The sequence below is a fragment of the Aythya fuligula genome, chromosome 15 (assembly GCF_009819795.1).
Source record: "Aythya fuligula isolate bAytFul2 chromosome 15, bAytFul2.pri, whole genome shotgun sequence".
In the NCBI taxonomy this organism is placed as follows: Eukaryota; Metazoa; Chordata; class Aves; order Anseriformes; family Anatidae; genus Aythya; species Aythya fuligula.
This window is the reverse complement of record NC_045573.1, coordinates 2,910,367-2,934,439: the sequence shown is the minus strand read 5'-3', so window position 1 is coordinate 2,934,439 and position 24,073 is coordinate 2,910,367. Positions and strand designations below refer to the sequence as shown.

Genomic DNA, 24,073 nt, shown 5'->3' with positions numbered 1-24,073 from the left:
TATTTGAGCAAATTAGCTGCATTTATCTGGTGGGTTTGTGGTACGAGACAAGTGTACAAACCTCAAAACTCTTTTCAGATTGATGCTTGACTCCAGGGAGGAGAAACCATTAGTTTATCAACCAGTCAAAATGCAGCTGTATTATGCTTCTATTACATGCCCCTTTGCTATAAAAAGGTCTTTTCAGAAGTGAGAAAATAAGCCCAATTCAGAAAAACAGGAGGAGAAAAAAGAACAGTTACCCAGCTATCTCCACGTCTCTGGAAAATGCCCCCGGCATTGCAATGCTGCAACTTACCCTCTGTGGTGTGTGGATTGGAGATAAAGCATCAAGATCTGCCATGGGAAACTCTATGCCTTTCCTCTTGAGTTCTTCATAAATATGCACTACTCCAGTTAAATCAGGGCTACTTCGAAAGGCATCAGCCCAAGCCTGGAAAACACGAGGGATTATCCACAAACCTTCCCAGTGAAGTTCCTGATACATCCTGACCTTGGGTACTAACTACAAAAGCTTTCACATATTTCAGCCTCAAAGGGAAGCTGTAATCATTAAACCTGATCTGAAAGATCCTACAAACGTTATCAAGACAGTCACGTAGGCACTTTATATGACTGTAACGCAGACAGCAACCCAGTGCACATTAGCTTCGTACAGCCCCGCTTCATCAGGATCTATAAATGCAAGTGAAAGCCTCTTCCAAGCTCCTCTCCGTAGCACTGATTGCATGCTGATCTTTTCTTCATATCCTGTGGCCAATGACCCACCAAAAAAAGCCTGCATGAAAGATTAAATCGATCTAGGCAACATTTATGAAGTCACACAGCAATCCTACATAACCTTAATTTATTCTGTTAAACATCCTCATCTATCGACGAAGAAAAAAAACCACATCTGTCAAGTTTTTGTCAGTATTTATTTGGACCAAACTTAAATAAAGAGGGCTGTTTCTGAGCTTCTTATATCGCAAAACATGCAGTGCCACGAGCAGCAGAACTAATGAAGCCCGTATTCTTATGGAGCATATCCAACACTAAGACACCCCGCAGTGTCAGAAAGAGCAAGCTTAAAGGGAGAATTTCCCACAACCAGAACACTCGTAATATCTCTCCCGCTTGAGCCCTCTCGTGTCTAAAAAGACTTCAATTCGTATTTGAGCTTTTCCTTCCCCGGGAGCACTAAGTGCTTCTCTTCGCCAGCCAGCCTCCCGTACTCATGAAGCTGTTCAGAACGTAACATCCTGAAAGAGTCTACCCCCTTTCTTTTTTTTTTTTTCTGGAAATTTGCCAGGTATTAACAATTTAGGGGAAGGAAAAACTGCAATATTAACTTTATTTTTAACTCAATTAAAAATGAAGCGTTCCCCCAAGCCCCCACGTAAGTGAGGTAGAGTAGAAGTGGGCTGGCTCCAGAACTACTGAGAGATGTGTGTGGGCTCCGAACTTAATTCATTTAGTCATCCCTTTTACAGCAGTTCTTTGACTATTTTTATTTTAAAATCTGTTTTTAAACCCTGCTTCGTACTGAAGAGGAGAGAAATCAAAGGTAGCAAAACAAGATAAGAAATAATATTAACTTTTAATGTGCATTTGTAATTTGTTCTATTCTAAGAGCATTTCCTACCCTATGTGCTCAGGAGACAACCTATTATCGCCTGCAAGCTAACAATTCTGGGTTTGCTTCTTAGCTTTGCTCAAGTAAATTAATGTTCTGATGCAGCGCAAGTCCAAACAGCCCCATGTGAGCCATGGAAACCAGCTCGGACTGCAACGAGCCATTCAGTTTTCTTGGAAGTGACCTTCAAAACCATCCCTAATTATCACGGAGACATTCACTGTGCAGGTACCTCTCTGCTCTCGCACCGACTCTGCATTATCAATTTATGTCAGGAGTCATCTGAACGTTGCTTCTCCATAATGGTGCTCCCCACTTCAACTCTATTTGCAAGTAAGAGTGAAAAATGTTCAGCAAGGGATGTTTTATTTAATCGTCACTCAAAAGAAACGTAGAGGCAAAAGCCTGCTGCCTCCTTTCACGAGGCTTGCTGGCCCAGGAGGATGTACTAATGCATCCCCTGCTTCCCTGGGCATTAAGGACAGAACTCACTTCATCTGCACTCTGCCTTTCTAACATATTCCCTCTCCTACGACTCTGCTGGAGAAAGGAGATACTTACATTTGTACTTCTCATCTGCCTGAGCTGGGGACATTATCTGTACCAACACGTCTCGTGGAGGTCACATCCAGGACTGGGCACCATTGTCCTGAGCGCTGCTACACACGTTGTTCGACAATCCCTGTCCCAGACAGCTTACAATTCAACGAGGCAGAGGTAATATTAGCTCTGCTTTACAGATAAGGAGCTACACAGAGAGCTTAGGCTTGCCATTGTCCGAAGCAGTGTATGACAGAGGTGAGATTGAAACTGAGATCTGAGACCTTCGGAGGCTTTGGGCCAGACGATCAAAGATAGGCGCTTCAGGACGCTGCTGTCTAGGCCCCACTTGGCACTCTGCGTGCCCAAAAAGGTTAATTAAACACATTGCAAACCCAGCCTCCGGATCAGTGCCATCACGAGACATTTTTTCCAGTCCCAGACACTCACAAGAATGCCATGCCACTAAAAATCTCCCCGGGCTTCATCTTTGATGCCCAGCAAGGTGGCACCAAGGTGGTGCGAACTCTGAGGTGATATGGCAGCTCTTAGCAGGGACACAGCAGTAAGGAAGAGAGGCCTTTTATCAAGGTGAAGGAGGAAGGATAAACACTATCTAATACATGCTAATTCATGTACAGTGGGAAATGGGTTGGGAAAGTGAGACACAAGATGCCCAATGTCTCAAAACAGGCAAGTCTCTAGATAAGAAATTGCACGGAGCTTTATCTACTCCTGCTAGGGAAAGGCCCGGGAGTACAAGAGCTATATGGCTGAAGACTTGTGCTGGTTGTACAGCCTTTTTCCATGCTTCCAAGTCTGTGTTATTAATCCCCTCCTTTCTCTTCGTATTAATTCCCTGATATCAAATTGTAAAAAGCCTCCAGAAGGGGATAAATGTAATGTTAGGGGAGCAGAGCTGAGAAGAGCTCAGCCCCCCTGGAACAGAAGTAACTCCAACTGCAGGGAGCTCTAATGAGCACAGCCTAAGCTGAGCAAAGTGGTTATAACATATTGGACACTCCGGGTGCACATGTCCATAGGGCAGATGAGACCCATCCACAGGCAACTTTCCTAATTCCCAGGCTTTTTGTACCAAAAGGCATTTAGCACCCGGACACAGCGAAGCTTTTAGCTGTGCTGCACTACGTCTGCTCAGATAAAGCTCTGCTTAATCTTAAACACTGAGGCAAGGACTGGGGCTTTTTGGTTATGCTGCAAACACCTCCATCTTAGTTCCATTAATATCTTGCAGCCCACATAAACCCAGGACTCAGAATAACCAATATCCTCTAAATCAGTGTAGAAGAGCAACGAGCATGGAAACATGAACAAAATTTCTCCTTATGGAACAGCATTGACCATCACCCCATGCATCAGCTCTCCCACCCAAGCAGGCAGGAGCCCAAGGGCTCAGTCAGATCCACAAGAATTATTTTTAATGATTTCATTAAGGCTTTTTTTTTTTTTTTTTCCCCTTTCTTTATAATAGCACAACATTGAGATCAGAGACCAGAAATAGAGGGACCCCACGTGCCCCAGTGAAATGCCCACCTTGTGTCCCCACCCAGACTGTTTCCTCTTTGGAAATCACTTATTTACATTCTCATGCTCCAACAATGTCCTGCCTGTGTACCCAAACAACAAATAAAGCAGCAGAAATGCAACTGCATGCTTTGCCACAAAAATCTGAAATATATTTAGAAAACTATGCTATGTGTTTGTAAATACCATCCCACAAGAAACATTGCAGCAGGTTTACATAATTTTAAATATGCAGTGTCTTTTAATCTCTGCTGTATGCAATAGCCTGTAGGAGCTTAGTGATAAAGCTTCCTATAATTGTGAAATTTCCTCCAGGCAGGCACGAATGTTTCCTCATGTGTTGCTAATGGCTTGTGGAATTAACATGGCTGTTTATTGTTATGCTGCACAGAAGGAAAAGTGGCAGGCAGGCCTATGCCTGAACGTCCCTGCTGCAGACAATGATCTGACAGCACACTTTCACTGCAAGATAACCAGAGAAAGGACACAAAAAAAAAACATTTTATCTCCAATATGATCATTTACTTTCCTGTAGCCATCTTTAAAAGGAATTCAGAATACTTTGAGAAGAAGAAGAATGGCTCTGTTTTATATTCAGGGGAACAGACACAGAAAGGCAAGTGTTTTTCAACTAACAGCAAGAGCACAATTGTCTTTTAAAATTTCCTGGCCCCAGATGACAAGCCCATCACAGGAGCAGGTCTCCAGCTCCTAGATTTGCCTGTTAAATTGCAAAGCCATCCACTTATCTTTTATTAAGTCCTCTTGTTTTCAAGCAGAGTGCTCTCTCTCTAACTAGAATCCAGACATTTCTCCCTGGCTACAATTTCTGTGCATGTGCCTGTCTGCTCTTCCCTGCCAATCTGGAGATATTGTTTGTTTTTACATGTAAAAATCTTGCTACATTTTTTAATGATGACAGCATGTTTAGCGATGCGTAGCACCGAAGCAGACAGTCCTTATTCCAGGCAGCGACATATGGAAGCAGAGACAAGCTGCGTACCTGAATCAGCGCTAGTACTTTATCCTGCACAATCGTGGGGGGATTATTCTTGGGCGAGATGATTTTCACCAGAACGCCATCTATGAAGTCACGGTTTGCCACTAAGACGTGAAAGCGATGGCCACAGTTCTTCACACAGGTCTCCAACACCTACACACACACAAAAAATACATTTATTGTTGGAGCAAAGCTTGATCACGCACACAGCAGCTATGTGGTTGGCTTCTGATTTTGTTTTTGTTTTATATCTTTTGATGGGAGAGGGAAAAAGGTAGAGGAAAATTTAGTCTTATATTCTCAGTTCTTCATCTTTTCTTCCCTAATATTGCCAAAAAGCTTCCTTCTCACACATTTTTACATAGCTCACCTATCGTTAATACATGAGGCACTTTTGTGATCCATTTTTGCTTGTTTTCAAGGTAAAGAAATAAAAAGTTTTTTCCTCTTCAAAGCAAAACTTTCCAACTTGCACAGCTCAGCAGCTAAATACAGCACATCACATCAAGAGCGGGTAAGACAGAGGACATCCTGTCACCATGAGATATTACCGTGCTGTGACACTCCACCATTGTCTGTGTACCTGGGACACAGCTGGATCCAGTTGCTCTGAGCTACAAGTCATGTTTTCGGGCTGGGAATTCAGGTGAATGATCTCCACTCATTCAAAACACTCCCTTGCGAATGCTCTGGCAGGTTATACTTTGACACATTTTCCCCCTGCAACCTAGCTGGAGGCACGTTCCACTTGCCATTCAACTGCCATGGAGGAACAGCTGTTGATTTTTCTCTGAAGAACATGATTAGCATGGAGATAAATCCACTGCGTCACTTCTCCTCACAGCCATGCCTAATAACCGCTGCAACTCTCTATCTGAGGAGTCTGTAATTACTCTGCTCCTTCAGCTACTTTCATCAGCCCTGATGACACGGACTCATTCCTGATGAATTTTGCTCTTTCCTGTGCAATGGCTAATCTCGTGGCTTGGTCCTTGGTAATCTGTCAAAGTGACAATCCAGGATAGGAAATAGCAAGAAGACAGAAAGTACAGTCACGCTTCATCAGGGAGATGCAACAAGAGCTGTGTGAAAGAACCATACAGATCACCTGCCCGCAGCAGCATAACTCCATCTAGTTCCTGCTGCTCATTCCTCAGCCCGCTGCGGTGCAGGGCCTGCCCAACACCACGATTTCTGGAGAGCTGCACTGCCCAGGAAAGCCCAGCTCCAGCCATCAGGAGGAAAGGTCACTGGCAAATTATCTCACACCTTAGCGGTGCCGTGCAAGTGCACAGAATATGATTTACACTTTATTGAGGGAAATTAGATCAGCATAAATTAATAAGTCTCCTACAGAGATCCGCTCACAAGGGAAACTGCGCGTCAGCTACTTAGGAAGCTGAAAATACGGCGAGTTCATCATCATCACTTGGAGATATGCCCACAGATGTTGTCTTGGGGTGGAGAAACAGTTGGACATACGGGGATGGAAGCAGAAGAGAAAGCCCCGAAGGGTACAGACCCATTTGGGCTACTCAACTTTCCTCAGTCAGTACTTGGGGTGGATAAGAGCCCAGACAAAAGCAGAAATCAATTGAGTCAGGAAAATGCTATGGAAAGCTTCCAGTAACTCCTGTCAAGGGAGCGAGGAGGCAGTTGGAGGGAAAAGGGCAGAGCAGTGACTGTTAAAGCAAACAGTGTGCACATTCAGGAGAGTCCCAGGAAAAAAAAACAAAGTGACCAAAGAAAAGGGATCTGCTCTTCAGAGGCATTCCAGCCTGCCTCCACTCACCGTCAGAGCCAGCATGACCTCTCTGTAATTTTTGTTTCCGTTCAGCCTCTTCTTCAGCGCTCGAATGGCATCCTTTGGGCTGAAGGAGAAACACGTCTTGTTAGAAAGCTCTCACACACTTTTCACAGCCACCAGTTCTCTGGCAAACTGCAAGAAGCACAGCTTTTCTGATGCTGAAGGAGATGCATCAGAGAAGCTTTCTATTCAAGTGGCTCAAATTAATAACACTGCCACACCGAGAAGAGATACACCTGCCGAAAACAAGAACCCCAGAAGCACAAACTTGGTGCCCAGTCCAACAAAATGTTTTTCATGCCAGCCCTCCCACGCAGAGACCTAGCTCACAGTGTGCTGAGTCTCACAGTACTTCTCTGAAACGTGTAAGGAAAAGAAGAATCAAGCAACTCGTATGCAAACTATGAGCACCTGCCCCAGACTCACTGCACCTCCTCACGTGCTGAATGCAACACGGGAGATGCCTGTCCATCAACCTTTCAAAGCAGGCTGAAACAGAGCATACCCTTCTTCTGTCTCGTTGATAATGTCACAGATCTCCATGTTAAGTGTCCAGTCTTCACTCTGCAGAGAGCCATCTGTGGCCTTTTCTGTAAAGGAAAAAAAATATATACATTTTTCACATCCTCCTGATTAGGTACTTCAATCCATCTTCTGTTACTTTGAGCTGAAACTATCCAGTAAAAGAAATATAGAAAAAGAATTTAAAAAAAAGTCCCACTCTTCACCCCTGTGCCACAGCCCCTCGATATCAGCTTGCCATGGGGCTGGGCGCTGCGTCCCTCTGTCCCACGCCGTGTCCCCAATCCCCTAACCACAACGGGGCCGTGCACTGCTCCCAGCTGCATCCTCCCTGCTCGCACGGCAGGTAACTCGCTCGGGCATCACGTTTAATTCTGGGGGAAGGCTGACCCGTGGCACTGTGACAGTGGCAGATGCCAACTGCTGGGAGTTTAATTTATAGGCGACTGCAAGAGCAGCGCAGCCGTAACTTCAAGCAGGCAGTTGACAAGAACTATTTCCTCCTTGGGATTTCCTTCTAAATCAATAGGTTTCTGTCGAGCGGTGCCTAGAACATCCCCTGAATTCCTCGCGCTTCTCGCTGGCAGCATTCGAACCCGACCTGCAAATAGAAGGGCTGCAGAGTTCAGTGTGAAGCCTGTGGCCCAGGAGACCTCAAAAGGGGAGCTTTAACCTGAAAAGGACCTTCCCTTCCTAATTAGTCTGGGTTTTCTGCAGATGCCTGGCATCCAATTAAGGCGAACAAAAGCTTTTTTCCCCTCTCTAATGTAAAATAAACCGAGAAAAGATTTCTAAATGCTTCAAGTCAGAACCAAAGCCGCAGGTACCATCTTCTCCAACCAGCCTTCTGTCTTCCCATCCCATCCCAATCTGTCCCCAGCACCAGGCAGATTTTGTTTCAGAGTGTCAGGCTCCGAGCACTTCGCACATCCCTTTTTTCTGTTTACCAACAATGCTTTTTTCCATTAACATTTTTATCGCTGTGGCTGAGGACATCGACGCCCGCAGGCCCTCATTATGGGATGTTATCTGCAAAGAAGCCAACGTCTCTGGGTAACTCGGGTTTGGGTGGCTTGTCCCTGGCACACCAGCTCCACCGAGGACAGCGGTGACAGCACACGCAACACCCAAGCGGAGGGTGCCGAAAAGAAGCCGTTTAACCCCAAAATTGGAGGAGAGGCCATGGGAAAGGCCTCCGAGGGATGCTCTCCTGGCTCACCACTCGCACGGCACGCGGCTCACCCCGCAGGGAGGCTGCGGAGCTCCCCGGCTCCTCCAGCACCTCCCGGCAGGGTTCACTCGGGCAAGAGAAACTCCCTCGGTGCAGCACGCTGCCTTTCTTCACCAAAGCAGAGCTGACAGCCCGCTCTGCTTTGGGTCTGGAGGAGCTCTTCCCGGCTACGTAAAGCTGCTCGGGCAGACGGCACAGGAACCCTCCCCGCCGTCGGTTAACTCCTTTGTGACAGCTGAGAGCAGCGCAGCGGCAAATCTGGGTCAGGCACGCTGCAAAGGACGAGCTGCTACACATGACAAGTGCTCGTGGGCTCCGTCGCCGGAGAAGAGACTAAAATTAGCTCCCGACTCTTGTTCCGAATTACAAAGCACCCGCGGGGGGGAAAAAAGAGCTGATTTCCAAAAAAGACAACCGCGCGTCCTGAGCCCACGCGGTCTCCCCCACACGTTACGCTAACTAAAGAACAGAAATGCAAAGAAAAGAAAAAAAAAGAATTAAAAGGTAAGCAAACTTTCTGGGAACAGAGGATTTCGCTGTCCCTTCCAGATCTCTGATGGGAAATGCGAATCGAGGTCATTGGGGACCACAATCCCCACCATCCTACCCGCAGCAGCATCTCGGCACCTTGCTGTCTCCATCACAGCCCCATTTTTTTAGCCACGGAGCAGCGCCACAGACACATTTTGTCAAAATAAACCTTAACTAAATGGGCTTTACAAGAGCAATGAATGAATGGGCTGCTAGCGCAACTTTGTGCAGGATCAGCGTTTTCCACGCTCGTTTTTAAGAAGCGATTATAGCAGAAGCAGAGACGATGAATATTGCTAAGTCGCTGCCTGATGTCAAATGCTGTCAGGAACACACAGATTCGTTAATATAGTTTTAGATTAAGGAAATAAATCAAATGCCCAGCTTAAGGAATACCCTCTGTTTAAGGCGTAAGCTCTCATTCTCCAACCCTGCGCTCATAAATCCTTCGTGGCTTTGGTGACCACCTTCCCCAGCGGAGCAGATGCAGCAACTTTTTTATCTCTGAATATTAAGGGGGTTTTAATGTTAACTACAATGTTTTGCTAAGCAGCAAGGACTGCAGGGAGGTGAAGGCAGATCACGTTCTCCGGCAATAAAGCTTTATGTACATTACCAGAACAAAACGCAGCTAATGAAAGTGATTGATACGCGCAGCTTCGCGCGGAGATGAATTCCTGCAGCCCAGAAAACACTGAGCGGCTCCGCCTGCACTCTTCCTTAAGAGAAACCCTCCCAGCAGATCTAAAACGCAGTAAATTAAAAATACTCGATAACCTGTCCAGGATCTATCGGACATTTTAGAAGCCGTGCATCCCTCTGAGGCTTTTCCTCAGCCAGCAAATAGATACGACTGACAAAATTAATCATGTTTTGCGTACCGGCGCAGAACTGTGAAGGAGTGGCATGCAAATACTGATTGTGCACAATCACCAGTTCCTCACCACTTCAGCCTCATTAAAAGGCATCTCAATGGCACTCGTTCCCACCAGGGCTCTGAGATACGACCAAAGGAACCCCAGGGTGGTGCATGAAATGTCAAGTCAGACAAGGGAAGAAAAATCCCAGCGGGAGCCCTCCCTGCTGCTCCCCGAACACAACCGAAGGGTTTCTGGCGTGGTTTAATTGCAGAAGACAAGGGCTGGCAGCTCCCAGCCTGGCTGCTGAGGGTGCCCTGCGTGGCTTCCCGAGGGAGCACGGCTCCCATGCTGGGGCTGTCGCTGCTGCAGGGCTGGAGGTGGCATCTAACAGTGCAGAGCCCCCAGCACCACAGCTGGGGATGCTCTCCGAAACGAGACGCTCTCAGTTCCCAGCACATCCCCCAAATTACAGCCCAAGTGTTGTGGTAGAGAGAAAGACAACCTGGCACTCCACTCCCAGCGTGCTGCAGACCTTGGACGCTGCGTGTGCACGTGCATTAGCTCATCTCTACTCTGCAAGAGAAAGGACCTCTATGTACAGGGAAAAAAATGCAGAAACATCACCAGCCACCTGGGACCCAGCTCAAAAGGCACCCAACAAAGCCACGCCAACCCTGGTTGTCCTCTCAGCCCTTTCAGACGCAGTCCGTGATGCTTTTGCTTCAAAATCACAATTTAATGTTGATGACACTCTTAAAATCTGACTTTTACGGCATACGGATGGGACAAAGCAGAAATCCTAGCTCTTCCCTTTTCCTCCCTTCCAATGCTCCTCTCTCTGAGCCTGCTAAGGGAGACACCCTGAAGATGTTCATTAGGATTGCAGCTGAGCCCGTTTAAGTCCATACACATCAACTCACGTCCCGCATGCACGGCTGTAAAGCCCTGCTGGAAGCCCTGGGAGCAGCTACTCGGCGCTGAATGATGACAGCAGGCATGGCTGGGGTGAAAATCTCTCCGAAAGGTCTATCTGGAAGCATCAGGAAGCGGTGCTGCATAATGGTCCTGAAGGAAAAGGCAAAACTCAAACGTTGCGCTAGCTACAGATTGCATCAAACGAAAATATGGGGGTTGTTTGCTGTCTGTGTATCGGAACCTCCTCGATGAGCAGAGCTCTGTGCTCGGAGAAATCACAGCTTTCTCTCCCGAGACTTTTCCAGATGTTGCTTCAGAGACTCTTGATTTATACGCTTGGGAAAGAATTACTCACAAAAAAAAAAAAATAACACCTCCTGTTTATGCAAGAAACACGCACGGCGATGCATGCTGTTACAGAGATCCAAAAGCACTGAAGTTCGGATTTCCAATTACTCCCCTCCCCTCCGACAGCTAGGATCTGACTTCTGGTGTTCAAGTGGCACAAAACCTCCTTTTCCTTTGGTCTTGGAATTTCAGAAGACTGCGGATCCGAAATCTTTGCCTTGTCTGTTAACAGCCCAGCTGCTTACCAGGAGTGCTTCAAGACTGAAATTAGCAAATCAAAGGGTCAGATGTGTTACGTTTCACTGCATAATACATGACAGGGAACAGGACAAGGCACAGTATTCGCAGGCTCTTACTCCCACCCTGCTGGCTGCCCTCCCTTCAGCTCAGCAGAGCTCTCTCCCACCAGCTGAGGTCAAACCAAAACGCTGTCAGAGAACGTGCGAAGGTCTTTCAAGACAAAAAAAAAGTTTTGCAGAGCCATGCAAAACACACACGCTAGCTCAACAAGGGAGGAGAAGCTCTTGAACGAGATGATCACATCTCTGCTCCCAGCTGCAGCTTACCAAGCTGTTTTGCTGTAAGCATCACGAGGTTTTGTGGCTGCTTTTGCCTCTCGGATTCAACAACTCACCAACGACCCGCACGGCACCAGCAAGAAAACCTGGGGGAGGACTGCTTACAGAGACCACAGAGACATATTTCAGCTGTCCAAGCAAAATGAAGAGAAGAACAAAGATCCTCAGCATTCACGTGGCTCTGAGTTCAAGACATCTCACTTGGAAGAGAGCAATACACCAGAATAACACACTTGGGTACTCCCGGGCCTCACAGCCTCTTCCTTTCTCTACCTCTGCTTTTAAGATGACAGTCACAGACACTTAGGCATTAGAGCAATCAACAGGAGGGTGTTTTTTTTTTTTTTTCCCCCTTTTATTAAAAAGCTGCTATGAAAAACTAGATGTGAATCATTGAAAATTCTAGATCAAAACTCGCCTCTGAAGCGGCTTGCTCATAAAAACCTGCCAGTTTCTTTGTACGGAAGCACGGCTCCAAGAGCATTTTTCAATTAGCCACCTCACTGCTCCAAGCCCTTTTTTTCCATTCCTTATTTCACACTGCTCTGAAAATGCTGAGCTTCACACTTCCAAAGAAAAAGCCAGTCAGCTAGAACAAACGGGCTCAATCTGAACTGCAAGGCATTACAGAAAAACGTGATTTGGGTTGTACTGCTGCAGCACTGGTCACCCACTTTGACCGCTGTGATTTTTCAATTGATTTCAGTGATGCTTACATCGAAAGTCTTTTGGATGAAGTCATCTATCCTCTGCTCGTTCCTTTGCCAAAGTTTCTGGGGCTGAATAAATGAATAATCATAGCCTGTAATGACTGCAGACTCTACAGTAAAAGAAAATAATGAGAATCTGTGGACGCGGATATGTACAACCATAAGGAGTATTTAGCTCAAGCGCCGTTTGAAGGCAGGGTGATAGACTGGGAACTGTCGTTTTCTCCAATTAACTTCCAGATTTGCTTCTTTTTGAAGCTGCCGCCCGAACGCCAAGCTTTTCCAACCCAGCTCACACTCACCTGCGAATATGAATACGTAATACGCAATTATTGTGACTTTTCGAGAGCACGTGGAATTGTCAGTTTTGTTACCACATTCCTGTGCTTTAGGTGTGCTACGGAAAAGCCATCGCTCAACATCCCCCAGAAATTCAGCCTCTTAGGAACAGGAACCTGCAGCTGATTAACTGAGCGTAGCTGCGCAGCAGTTTCAGAAGCAAAGCAAGGTGAATGGAGCAACACATATTAAAGAAATATTAAGTGCTGTATAACAAAAGAGATTTTTCCTTTGTTCTCGTGTCTGAGCCTCACCTGAACAAGAAGAAAACCAAACCAGAAATCCTTATGATATTACCAGAGTAGGCAGGAGGGCAAATCAGCTTCACCAGCTGAGTTTATCCCATCTCATAGGTCCTGATGCATCTGCAGGCTGTAAGACCAGAGTGACCTTACAGCCCTACAACCATCACATCAGACAGAAACGGCCCCGCAGGGCAACCTACTCCAGGCAGTTCCTGTACTCAGATTTTGCTCATCTTGGGCACAAATGAGGGTTTAGTCACAGTCCCAAAAGGCATTTGGAGCCTGGATCCCAAGCAGCTCAGTATTTCTATGCAATGAAGACTTTTATGAAGCTCCCCCATCAGCAGAAATCGTTGCCGCTGCCAGCACGCCTCGCTGAATGACATGGGCATGCAAGTCACTCCCTTTCCAAACAGATGGCGGAAAAGAGACGACAGCTTCCTTAAAACAAAGCGAAATCCCTCGGACTTCCTCATTCTCAGCTTGAGAAGAACAACAGAAACTTCCTCCTGTGCACCGTGCACTCCTGAAAGCCTACGCGCTGTGAAAAGCTGTCCTGCAGAGCCAGGGCACACGGCAGCAGCTCAACAACCCATTTCCACGATTCACAGACATTTCTCCCTAAAATTCAGCCTGTACCGTGCGCTACTACACCTTTTCCAGCAGTGACCTTGGCCAGATCCCTGTCTCAGTGCACAGGCACGGGATGCAAAGCGCGGTGCTTCTTGGCGGCTGACAAACGGGCACCTGCTCCCGGCAGAAATCGATGTGCTGAAGCCTTCAAGCAGAAATGGCAAAGCAGCCTTACAACGCGGGTTCTGTGCTAATGGCTTTAGTGGATTTGAATGGAGACGTTCGCTGGGTGATGTACTGCAGGGGAGCAACAAACCCGTGGTCCCTCCTCGTGCGATGGCTTTGGCTGCGCTTCCACTCCTCTGGCATTATCGTGCCCGGAGTGCCCGTCTTTCTTCTCTGGACGAGAGGCACAAGAGCTGAATTTAAAAGCTTGCGGATGATAAAATGTTCTCCCTCGGATTTGCCTTTTTCTGAATTAGGCTGCGACGGCTGAACTCACCCACGTGGCTCCACATGGGGGAACTCACCAGCATGCCGCTGTCGGAACAATTCGGTGCTTATCTGCCTCCTCCTCTGGCCAGGGACAGGCAGACAGTGCTGAGCACCAAAACACACCGGCATCTGGTCATTGCCATAGGCAGAACTTGGAGTTTAGCCTGCCATTTGCCAAAGGATTTTTCCATTGTTTCATTTATCCAAGGATTTGGGATGATTGCGGGCAGCTACTTTGATGGTTCCTTAATTGGGAATCTCAAGCATTAAAACAGCGCCACGCTGAATGAATAATGCATGTTTACCAACACCAGAAATACAAAATCAGTAGATTGCTGAGCCTTTGGCTCTCCCACACCAAAAAAAATACAGAAAGACAAGACAAATATTCCACAAAAGCTGTTAAACACACACCTAATTCGTATACCTTGATGTGTCCTAACGCCAAACAATAACTGCTGGAAAATCTCTATTTTATCAGCCTTAACTCACAACTCCAGGAGCAGGGGCAGCTGAAAGTGGTGGTTTATTTCTCAGCCTCGTTGGTAGCAAGGATGCCTTAGGGCTGCATTGCCGTGGCTGTGCTGTTTGTAACAATCACACCGAACACCGCTACGACGATTTCTTACCCAAAGTTTGCCAATTGCTTTTTAAAACATTACTGAAAAAAAAAAAAAAAAAAGCAGAAAAACGATACCGTGCACGCAAAGCAGATGAAGGTCTGTGACAGCAAGACACTTCCAGGAGGGAAGAGAGAGGACGAGGGATCTCCTACACGCCAGGACAGTTTTACCAGCCAGGGCTGCAGGCAGTGCCCTGTTACAGGTGGATATCCCAGCGGGATGTAGGAGCGAGGAGATGCCCTGACCTGTGACCAGCTGCCCCATTCGGGACTTCAGCGGCACCCAGCAATTACAGGTGAGACTGAAAATAAAGTCTGTGGCAAGTTATGGATGATCAGCGTGTCAGTGAGCTATATTTGAAATCTATCAGCTCTTGATGGCTAATTTTGTACTACATGAGTAAAGCAAGTCCTAATAACTCACTTGGGACTTCACTACAGTACTTACAAGCTACGTGCTTTTCATATTCATAAAACAAAACTAATTGCCTTTCATGGATGAAATGTTCCAAGAATTTTTAATCCACGTCAGCTGCAAACTCTAAAAAATCCATCCCCATATATTTAAGACTCCCCCTCCCACCCACTCACTTGCAACACGTTGTTTGCTGCAAACAAACTACAAGGCAAAGCGAATCCGTCAGGCGCCCACGTTACCATTCTTCTTCTCTTTTTACAGGTTCCTCCTGAAGTCAATTGCCTGCGTTCTCACACGTGCTTAAAATAAACCGAAGACGCTAATTACATTTAGCGAGGGGGGAAAAAAAAAAGGCGAAATCTTCCAATCCTACAACAACAGCAGGAACAACTTTACTCCTTAACGGCGGCACGCTACGGCAGATCTTTTTTTCTTTTTTAAAGTAAATATTCAGAGGAGATAATTAAAATGAAGCTAAATGGTTACGAATGGAGCTAAACAAACCTCGCAGCGGGACGGCTCCGTGTGCGCGTCCCCACCCCCGGCACCCCTCTACCCACAGCTCCGGAGGTGAGAGCAAGCCCCCGGTGATCCCCCCGAGTGGAGGGGCACCAGCTTTTGGGGGCTGGCAGCTCACGTTTGCTGGTGTGAAACGCTTCAGCTTGCTTTTCCCTTTCGCAGCCTGCCTTCCCGCTGCTCCACCAGCGAGCCTGCGCGCGAGGCAGCCAGCTCCTGCCCCATTCAAATCCTCCCGAACCTCCGGGGTTTGAAGAGCGGTGCCTGGAATAAAACTCAGCATTTCCTCTGCGGGAAGCGAGGAGAGCTGGCTTGCTTTCTGCTAGGTAGAAAGGGGGTAGCAGGGGTAGCTGCTGCCAGCGCCACCGTCCCTTGCCAGCTGCCCCCTCCGACGAGCCAAGCTCCGTATTCCTGCACGAGCTCGAAGGGAAAACGCTTCCAGGCGGCCTGCTCAGGAAACCCGAGTGCAAATCAGGCAACGACAGACACTAACAAGATACATGTGCCCCGTCCTGTCTCGTACGGGCTGAGAAATGTGGGTTTCTCGGTGTCTAATAACCCCATAAAAATGCTGCTCCGTTCCTACAGCCCCATTACTTCGGTGTCACCGCTGCAGATAAGCCTGAAAAAGACTGATAACGGAGAATGTAAATACCAGGAGCTTACATCAAGTGTGCCTGTTTCTAAAAGTGGCCTTTTTGCTTCCCCATCAGTCCCCCTTCACCCACCTCTGTGATCTAGCCCCACACCTGTAAATCCCTTAGGTCAGAAACCGTCCCAATCCCTTCCACGTCGCATCGTAATCACCTCTAGGACGTGACAGTGCGGTGCTGCGAGATAAAAACAACGTAAATGTACCAGAGAACTACAGCATAGTTTTGGAAAATCACTACATTAGTCCTTGGACAGGTAAAAGTCGATCAAGAACATGGGTTTGGAGCAAGGCTTATTTATCGTGTGAGCATCCCCGATCATCAGGACCCTGCCAGGGAGCAGCTCTCCCATCCCCTGCTTGCAGCTTGCTCCTCAGCAGCACTGGAAGAAGCCACACGATTTGGAATAAAATATCCCAAACCTACCACAGCCTTCCTGCAAGGCCACAGGGCCAGGGAACCACGCGAGTGTCACTGCTTCTGCTTGGGACAGAACCCCCCAGACCCGAAGGCTGACCCCTTTGGGTTGTTTGCTGAACTTTAATCACTTTCCAAGTCTGACAGCTGCTCAAACTTAATTGCTCATTACGCTTGTAAATAAAAACTGATCTCACTCGCTGCTTAGCCAACCATCTCCCAGTTGCCATAACAACTCCTTGCCTAATAAGTGATTTCAGATTTTACCATTATTTGTACTCGGCGGAAAATTTCACAAAGGTGTGAGATCGCTCTTTTCACAAAAATACCCTTCTAATTAGAAGAACCGAAAATCAGTCGAGAAAGGGCAGCTCGGAGATGATAAAAAAACCAGCAAGCTGTTTATTACAACAGCTTGAACACGAGATAAGGGTGCCCCAAACCCAAATATGTGCTGGATCTTGTTTAACCCCTACCTTTCAGTGCCAATCCTCTTATTATCATTCCTACCTGTACCCCGTAGCAACCAGGACAATCCCAGACAGCATCCGGGCAGTAATTAGCCACAATGCAGAGACCAATTTCAAAAGTGGCTGTAAATGAAATACTCCAGTACAGTTTGCACATTGATTTTCTCTCCTGTTCCTAAATCTCGGACCCATTAACTGGTTTTGTTCCCGATCACTCTGGTAACTCACAGGAACACTTCTGGGTGAGCACTGAAGGGTTATGATTCTGGCCAGATTCATGAAAAAAGGGAGAAAAACGCTTGGATTGGGCCCAGCAGATGGCCCCTGTACCAACTCCAATCACCTCTGCTGTGCTGTGTAAGCATTAAGTGTTTCCAAAGTATTTCCAAACAGAAATACTCGGGCTAAGATGTTACCTGCTTGACTTCAGCTCAAAAGGAACCCCTTTTGGAAGGGGTACAACATGCATCTTGTCTCTCCACCACCTCACTCAAAAACTTCCTCCAGGCTTGCCTTTTCAGACAGCATCACTAATAAGAGCCTTACAGATATCTTAAAAAAATAATTCTCTCTCTCTCAGTAAGTTTTTGATCAACACAGCTTCGGCAAACTGCCTGTGAGAACACGAAGTTGTCTGTCTGAGCAGGCGAAGTGACGGGGAGCCACGAAGTGCTGCTGGCTGGTAGGGCTAGCACGGAATAAAGACCTTCCAAATTTGCTGGCAAAGCTGCTGAAGCTTGCAATTCATTTCATCTGCTCAAGGTAGCTCTGTGTGCGCGCTCAAGGAGGGGCGTCCTTTTCCTTCCAAATGGGAAACAAACGCAGAAAGCTATAATTAAGATATAACTAAAGTCAGGGGAAAAAAAAACAGTCAGGAAATAGAAGATTTAATAAATAAATAAATAAATAAATAAATAAAAAAGGACTTTTTCTGCATTTCCTCAGCTGGGCAAGAGACATGAATTCTTTGTTATTTGGGTCAAACACAAAGCTCGTCACACTCCTTGCAGTGGACTACGAAAACACAGAGGCTGCAACGTTAACAAAATCCTCGATATTCCCGATCACACCCGGGAGGTGACAAAGTCCTTCCAGCCCTACAAAAAGACACCGGTGCTCGGCACAGCTCTTGGGGTTCCAGCACAGTTTCTAGCACCAACGCGCGGCTTCTTGATCTGAATCTGAACAAAGAATTTCTTCCCGAAGCGCTGCAACCCAGAAAAGGCTGCCGAGGACCAGCTGGGAGCAGGCTGGCTGCTGCTCAAAGAGCACGCAGGCTTACCAACCAACCCAAGGACTCAGCAGGAATCCCCGGAGTAGCTGCTCGTGGCTTATCATCTCGTGCCTCCTGATGCTCCCGGAGACGGTGCCGCAAACGCCGGGCTGCCAGAGGGTTCCCCTGAGCTGAGAGACGCAGACACGCTGGTAAATAGCCCACACGTACCGTGCCAGGAGCTCCCCGAGCACAGGTAGGGAAGACACGCCGATGTATTTTTGTTTTCTTGCCTGATCCTTGATTCTGAGAGGAGTTACTACGTTATGGGACCCACTGGATTATCCTGGCAAGTGCAGGACACTCGCAGAGGGAATAGTTACATTTAAAGACACCAACAGACTGAACTTATTTGCTCATCCCTGTCCTGAGCAAAGGAAAGAGTGCTTACAAACTGGAAGATGTGGCTCCTTGAGCTACATAAAGGCACGCTCACCCGCAGCGAGGTTCCTGCTCCACAGGGAGGAGACCAGGACAGAGCAAAGCCTTTAGAGCAGAGGCTTTGCCCGCAAGAGCCATCGGCTTCAGAAGAGCCCTTTCCAACTGACAGTAACTGAAACACACGAGCAAAACAAGCAGGGAGAACTGCCCGCAGGATGACTAAGCAGACACAGAAGACAAGGCCCTCAAGATAGGATTTTTACACCCAGCAACAAGTCTGCTCCGCGAAGTAAAGTGGTGTTTCCCCAGGGGGCTGCAGATGAAAAAATCCAGCCCCGGTGTGGCTGACCCGTGCAGTCCCATCACACCGATATGGGGGAAAAAACCCACTCAGGCTGGCCCCTGGGTTCACCCCGTAACCCTTCAGGGCTCTTACAACACTCCTCTCCAAGCGTGTAGGCTTTTTATCACCTCTTTTCTAGGTGATTTCCTAACACGGGGATCACCAGGCCAAGTCCGCAGAGCGCCAGGGCTGCAGGTACCGGGCTGGGCTCTGCCCCACCAAAGGTCACCTGAGAAATTTCTGCAAAAGCTTCTCTTCCTGGAATTGGCCTTGAATAAAAACCCAGTGCAGGCTGCAAAAATCAAAGGAAAGGCAGGATAATTTAAAAATTTAAATTAATAATTTAAAAGTGCTCTCAATTCAGCTAAGGAAAACACGTAATACTTGTCTTTTTGGTGAAAATAGTTTTGGATGAAACTCGCAAGCAGCTGGAAGGGTCTGTGGGGCTGTTCTAACTCTGCCTCTTTCGCTAAGCCTGTTCTCAACGTGCAGTTTAAAAATCCGCCGCGTACATGAGCGGAGCAGGATCGAAGTGGGAACGAGCTGTCCTCACGCTGTGACCTCTCACGTAGAGCCTTGTATTAGAAGCATATGGAACGTGCATCGAAGCACCCCGCGCTGCAGGAGATAAAACTGCATTACTCAAAAAATACACGCTGTAATACCTCCACCAACTACAATCTCCTTTTGTGCCTGGAAAATAAATCCAGTCTTAGGAACCCAGTATTAAATGGCATTATACTAATTACCCCGCTTCGCACATCCCTGTAGTTTCTCCAAGTTCCCAGATTCCTGACTCAGTACTTTCTTTGCTCCTTTAAGAGCAGAGATATCCATTTTCGCATTTCATGGAGATTTTCCTTACAACATAATCCACTACCACCAAGCGAAAGCAGATCCAAATAGGTTTTAGGTTTTTATCAACCTAAAAGCATTTTATCAGCCTCTCTTCTGCACGATGGGCGTGATTCTGGACCCTCAGCGTGGGCTGGGATGCTAGCAGCTGGCCAGCTGCAGCAGCACACCCAAAAACACTCAGGAGGAGTAAAAAGAGAGCATGGTCTGTGCCCTGTGGGTGAGGATGATGCTCACTTACCTGACACAGCAAAAGCTGCAGGCACCTGGGAGCAAGGGAAGTTACTGCTGGCTGGCACTGGGACAAACCTGCACGCCGAACAGGGCACAGAACTGCAGTGGGTACGAGGAAAAGTCAGAATCTTGGGGCTTTTTGCTTAATTGCAGTGTTATGCATGAAAAGGGAGATGATTTGGAGCCTGGCAGCATCCCCCAAACACAGCAGAAAGTTTATTCTGAATGTAACTTAGGCAATTTGTTTATGGGGACAAGAAAGTGTGGGCTAAATCTTCCTACAGGATTACGGCGGGCTGCTCCCTGTAACACATCTCTTCTCCTGCACGGCGTTGTGAACGCCTTCATTTAGGAGCCACTTTTATTCTAAGACCCATAAAAACCTGGAGACATCAGACCTTTCGTCGGGTTTCTTAAGTGTTTCCTGAGAAGAAAGGAGAATAAAAAGGTGCCTGTACATCTTGTCTCATTAAAAAAGAAAAAAAAAAAAAAAGAGGGGGAAACAAACCAGCAGCTCTGCTCCACATTTATTACCAATTTAACAGCCCTGAATGGAAACTGCAAACGCTTTGATAAAAATCAATTGGAAAGCTGTCTGCCTGGCTGCTGCCTCAATAAAGTGCCTCTGCATCCCTCGCTGAAACCTCGGTTTTGTAGCCTCCTTAAACAATACTGCTCATTAAATCGTGGCACCGGGGCCCTCCGAAAACAGCCTCCAAGGCGAGCATCCGGACCTGAGCCCCAAGAGGAACTGGGGCTGCAAACCAGCATGTCCTGAGCAAAGCCCTCACCCCAATTACCCAGGACGTGTTAATTTCTCCTATTTTGTTAAAAATTAACTTCCAGGTCCCTGTGTAAGCCGGGTCTGAAGCCTTGCCGGGAGGCTTTTGGCTGGGAGTCAGGCAGACCCCACGTGCCACTGCCCCAGAGCAGAGCACGGTGTCCCCGTCCGTCTGTCCATCCATCCATCCATCCATCCGTCCACGAGCAGCACTGCCTGAGCTCAGCCCCACACCCACGAGGGTGCTGGGGGGCAAGGAGCGAGGTTCAGCTTGGTTTCAAGCACACAAACACCCCCCCGAAGCGTTCACAAAGTCCCCGGTGCCAAAAAAATCCTACGAAGGGAGCTGGTTTTGCTCTCTCCTCGCGTGTGAGCCATATGGCCCGTGTCGAATAAGCAGAATGGAAAAAAAAAATAAGAAAAAGTTGCCAGCACTCCCTGCTCTTGTAATTCAATCAGTTTTAAGCACCCGGGATGTTTTTGCTAACCTCCAGTGAGGATATTCCCCTCTGGTCACCTTGAATGGAGCGGTGACACTTTATACGTGAGCGACTTGAAAAAAAAAGGCCAAAACGCACTTTGCGGTGGGATGTGGACTCTCAAGGCAAATTCCCACGACTGCAAATTGCTTTTTCCACAGGGCAGCCTCTCTCCAGGCACCAAGCATCGCGTCTTCACGATTTACGACCCATCTTTTCCTATCCTTCCTCCTCGCTGAGCAGGGATCTTCCCATCAGAAAGCGCTGACAGAAGCGATGCTGAGGAAGCTTCTCCCAAGTCTGGATGGACGTGAAAAAGTTTCACTGCCTCCCAGAGCCCTGGAGAAGTAACAGATCCTGCTGCACAACCCTGGGCGAGACTTAAATGCTGTGTAAAATCTCGCTATTGCCTCCCCTTCCTGCAACCAGCTGGCGAAAGGCAACAAGGAAATTGCAAAACGGCTCCGAAGCAGACGCCCAGGAACCTCCTGGCCTCAGGTGACTGCCAGCCACCCCCAGCCCTCCTAAAACCACCTCTCAGCTCTGCAGAGGCCTCGCCAGAGACAAAAGGACCATCAGGATATTAGAGAAAAATGCAGGGAGGTTTGTAATTAGCAGCCACGGCGGTGTTTTATACGGCCTCTGTTATGTGGCTGCTGGAAAGCGGGCTGAGGCCAGCACACAGTGCAAAAATCGGGGAGCTTTGGGAGAAGAGGAGCCTGGCGCACATCTGCGCTGGCACTGGAGATGCAGGAGCCTCGATCCATCTCCATTACAAATCCTCTGAGCTCATCCCAGCGTCGCTTTCCCACATCAAGCAAAAAGAGTTCGCAGAAAAAGCCTGCCTGGCTGGCTGCAGCCACGATCCAGATAAAGAGGAGGAGGAAAAGAGAAAACCCCTCGCTTTACCTCGCTCGGCTCTCCCCAGGCCTTCTCCGCTGACATCTCCGATCTTTCAGGCCCGGCGTTTATCTGAGGACGTCGTCTCACCCTAATTAAATCTTCACGCCAAGCCCCGCTACGTGCCGGCAGCAGGGCAGGGAGCTCGTGGCGCGCTGAGGGCCCCGCAGAACATCCTGAGCTCCTGAGGCCTTGCTCGAAAACACCACAACTGCACCCAGCACAGCGTGTTCGAACAGCGATCCGACAGCTCTCGGCTTCTTTTAGAGAAGGAAGAGGAGTGAGAAGCGTATTCTGCGAGCTCATTGAAAGGAAAAACCAGCACAACAAACCGGGGGAGCGCGGGGCGAACGGCGGCGGCCGGGAACAAGGCGTGCTTTTGTTTTGCTGCTGTCTCGGGGAGGCATCGCTGGCAGCGCCGCCAGAAGCACAAAGCTTCCAAAATGAAACCTGCAGGGATCGCTTCCCACCCCAAGGGAGGCGAAAACATAAAGTGCAACTGGATTTCGTGCTACGAGCCCCTCACGCGGCCCTAAGATGAGCAGGGGGACGCAGGCAGGAGAGGCAGAAGGCTAGCAAAGCAGATCGCAGCATTAAAACCCCTCCACGATAACTGAGAATGAAGGGAACTCCTTTAAACCACTCACCGATGCTAAAAAAATCTGCCAAAACCTGAAGAAACGGATCAGAAATCCCTGCCCTCGCTGGACGACGCTCCTCAAAGAGCTCCCGTCCAGGCGGCCTGGCAGATGACACCCCACAAAGCAAACCCCATGTCAGGAATCACATCAAACTCCCACCCTTCACCTCCTCGGCCTCAAAGTCTCCGTGTTTGGACCAGACAAAGTTCAGCTGGACCAGAACTTCTGGGTTTTGAGGCCAGGGCCCTCTGCAAAACGTTTCTGCTTCGATTCCCAGAGGCACGAGTCCCCTGGCATTTCATAATGGAGAAGAGCTGGAGGCTGGGCTACACGTGGCCATATATTATATTGCACATAACGCCCTGAGCGAGGCGTTATTGCTGTTTATGAAATAAAGCAAACACTGTGTTTCTTCAACATCCACAAGCAGGAGGTGATGGCAACCACGGGTGAGGTTTGGAGCCCTGCAGAGGCAGAGCCTGGGCTCTCTCCCGTGGCCCTGGTTACCCGAAACCAGCCTTGCCCCAGCCACGCAGGGATGCCACGCTGTCAAGAAGCCCCCTGACACCACCACCACGTTTCAAGAATTGGGATGAAAACCGAGCGCACGCTCGTGGCTCCACACCCCAACACCCTCCCTGCACCTCCACACGTCCCGGGGAGGTTTCGACGCTTGGGGACAAAGGAGAAGGAGACGGCCAGGACGGGGCAAACACAGGCACAGCTCCCCCCTCCACCAACCCCCCCGAGCAGCCCCATAGCCCGCTGCCTCCCCCCAGAGCCCCCTGAACCCCCCAGGACCCCCCCAGAGCCCTCCAGAACCCCCAGTTCCCCACCTCCAGGCCCTCCCCAGACCTCCCCAACACCCCCAGAGCACCCCTGGCACCCCCTTGACCGCCCAGGCTCCCCAATTCGTGGTGCCTCACTGCCCCCAGAGCCCCCTACTTCCCCCCCAAAGCCCCCTACAGCCCCTCATTTCCCCCTCAAAGCACCCTAACGCCCCCCACAGACCCCCATTTTCCTCCAGGGACCCCTAACGCCCCCCACAGCCCCCCATTTTTCCCTTATTGCCCTCTCAAAGCCCCCCACTGCTCCTCAGAACCCCCTATTACCCCCCACTACCCCTCCTAGGCACCCCAATTTCCCCCCTATTTCCCCCTGGAGCCCTCCATTTCCCCTCAGAGCCCCCTCAGAGCCCTCCATTTTCCCCTCATTGCCCCCCAGAGCCGCCTATTG

At 48.5% G+C, this 24,073-nt stretch overlaps 1 protein-coding gene across 3 annotated transcripts in view; it reads right to left on the bottom strand.

Annotated features, from left to right (window-relative positions):
* TOM1L2 (target of myb1 like 2 membrane trafficking protein) overlaps window positions 1–24,073 on the bottom strand; it is a 47,772-nt gene that overhangs the window by 23,310 nt on the left and 389 nt on the right. For all 3 annotated transcript variants that reach the window (XM_032198053.1, XM_032198054.1, XM_032198055.1), the window contains exons 2-5: window positions 7,013–7,097; window positions 6,493–6,571; window positions 4,704–4,853; window positions 299–433 (exon numbers count right to left, since the gene is read on the bottom strand). In XM_032198053.1, coding sequence (XP_032053944.1) covers window positions 299–433; window positions 4,704–4,853; window positions 6,493–6,571; window positions 7,013–7,097 — 449 coding nt within the window. The remainder of the gene's footprint in view (window positions 1–298; window positions 434–4,703; window positions 4,854–6,492; window positions 6,572–7,012; window positions 7,098–24,073) is intronic.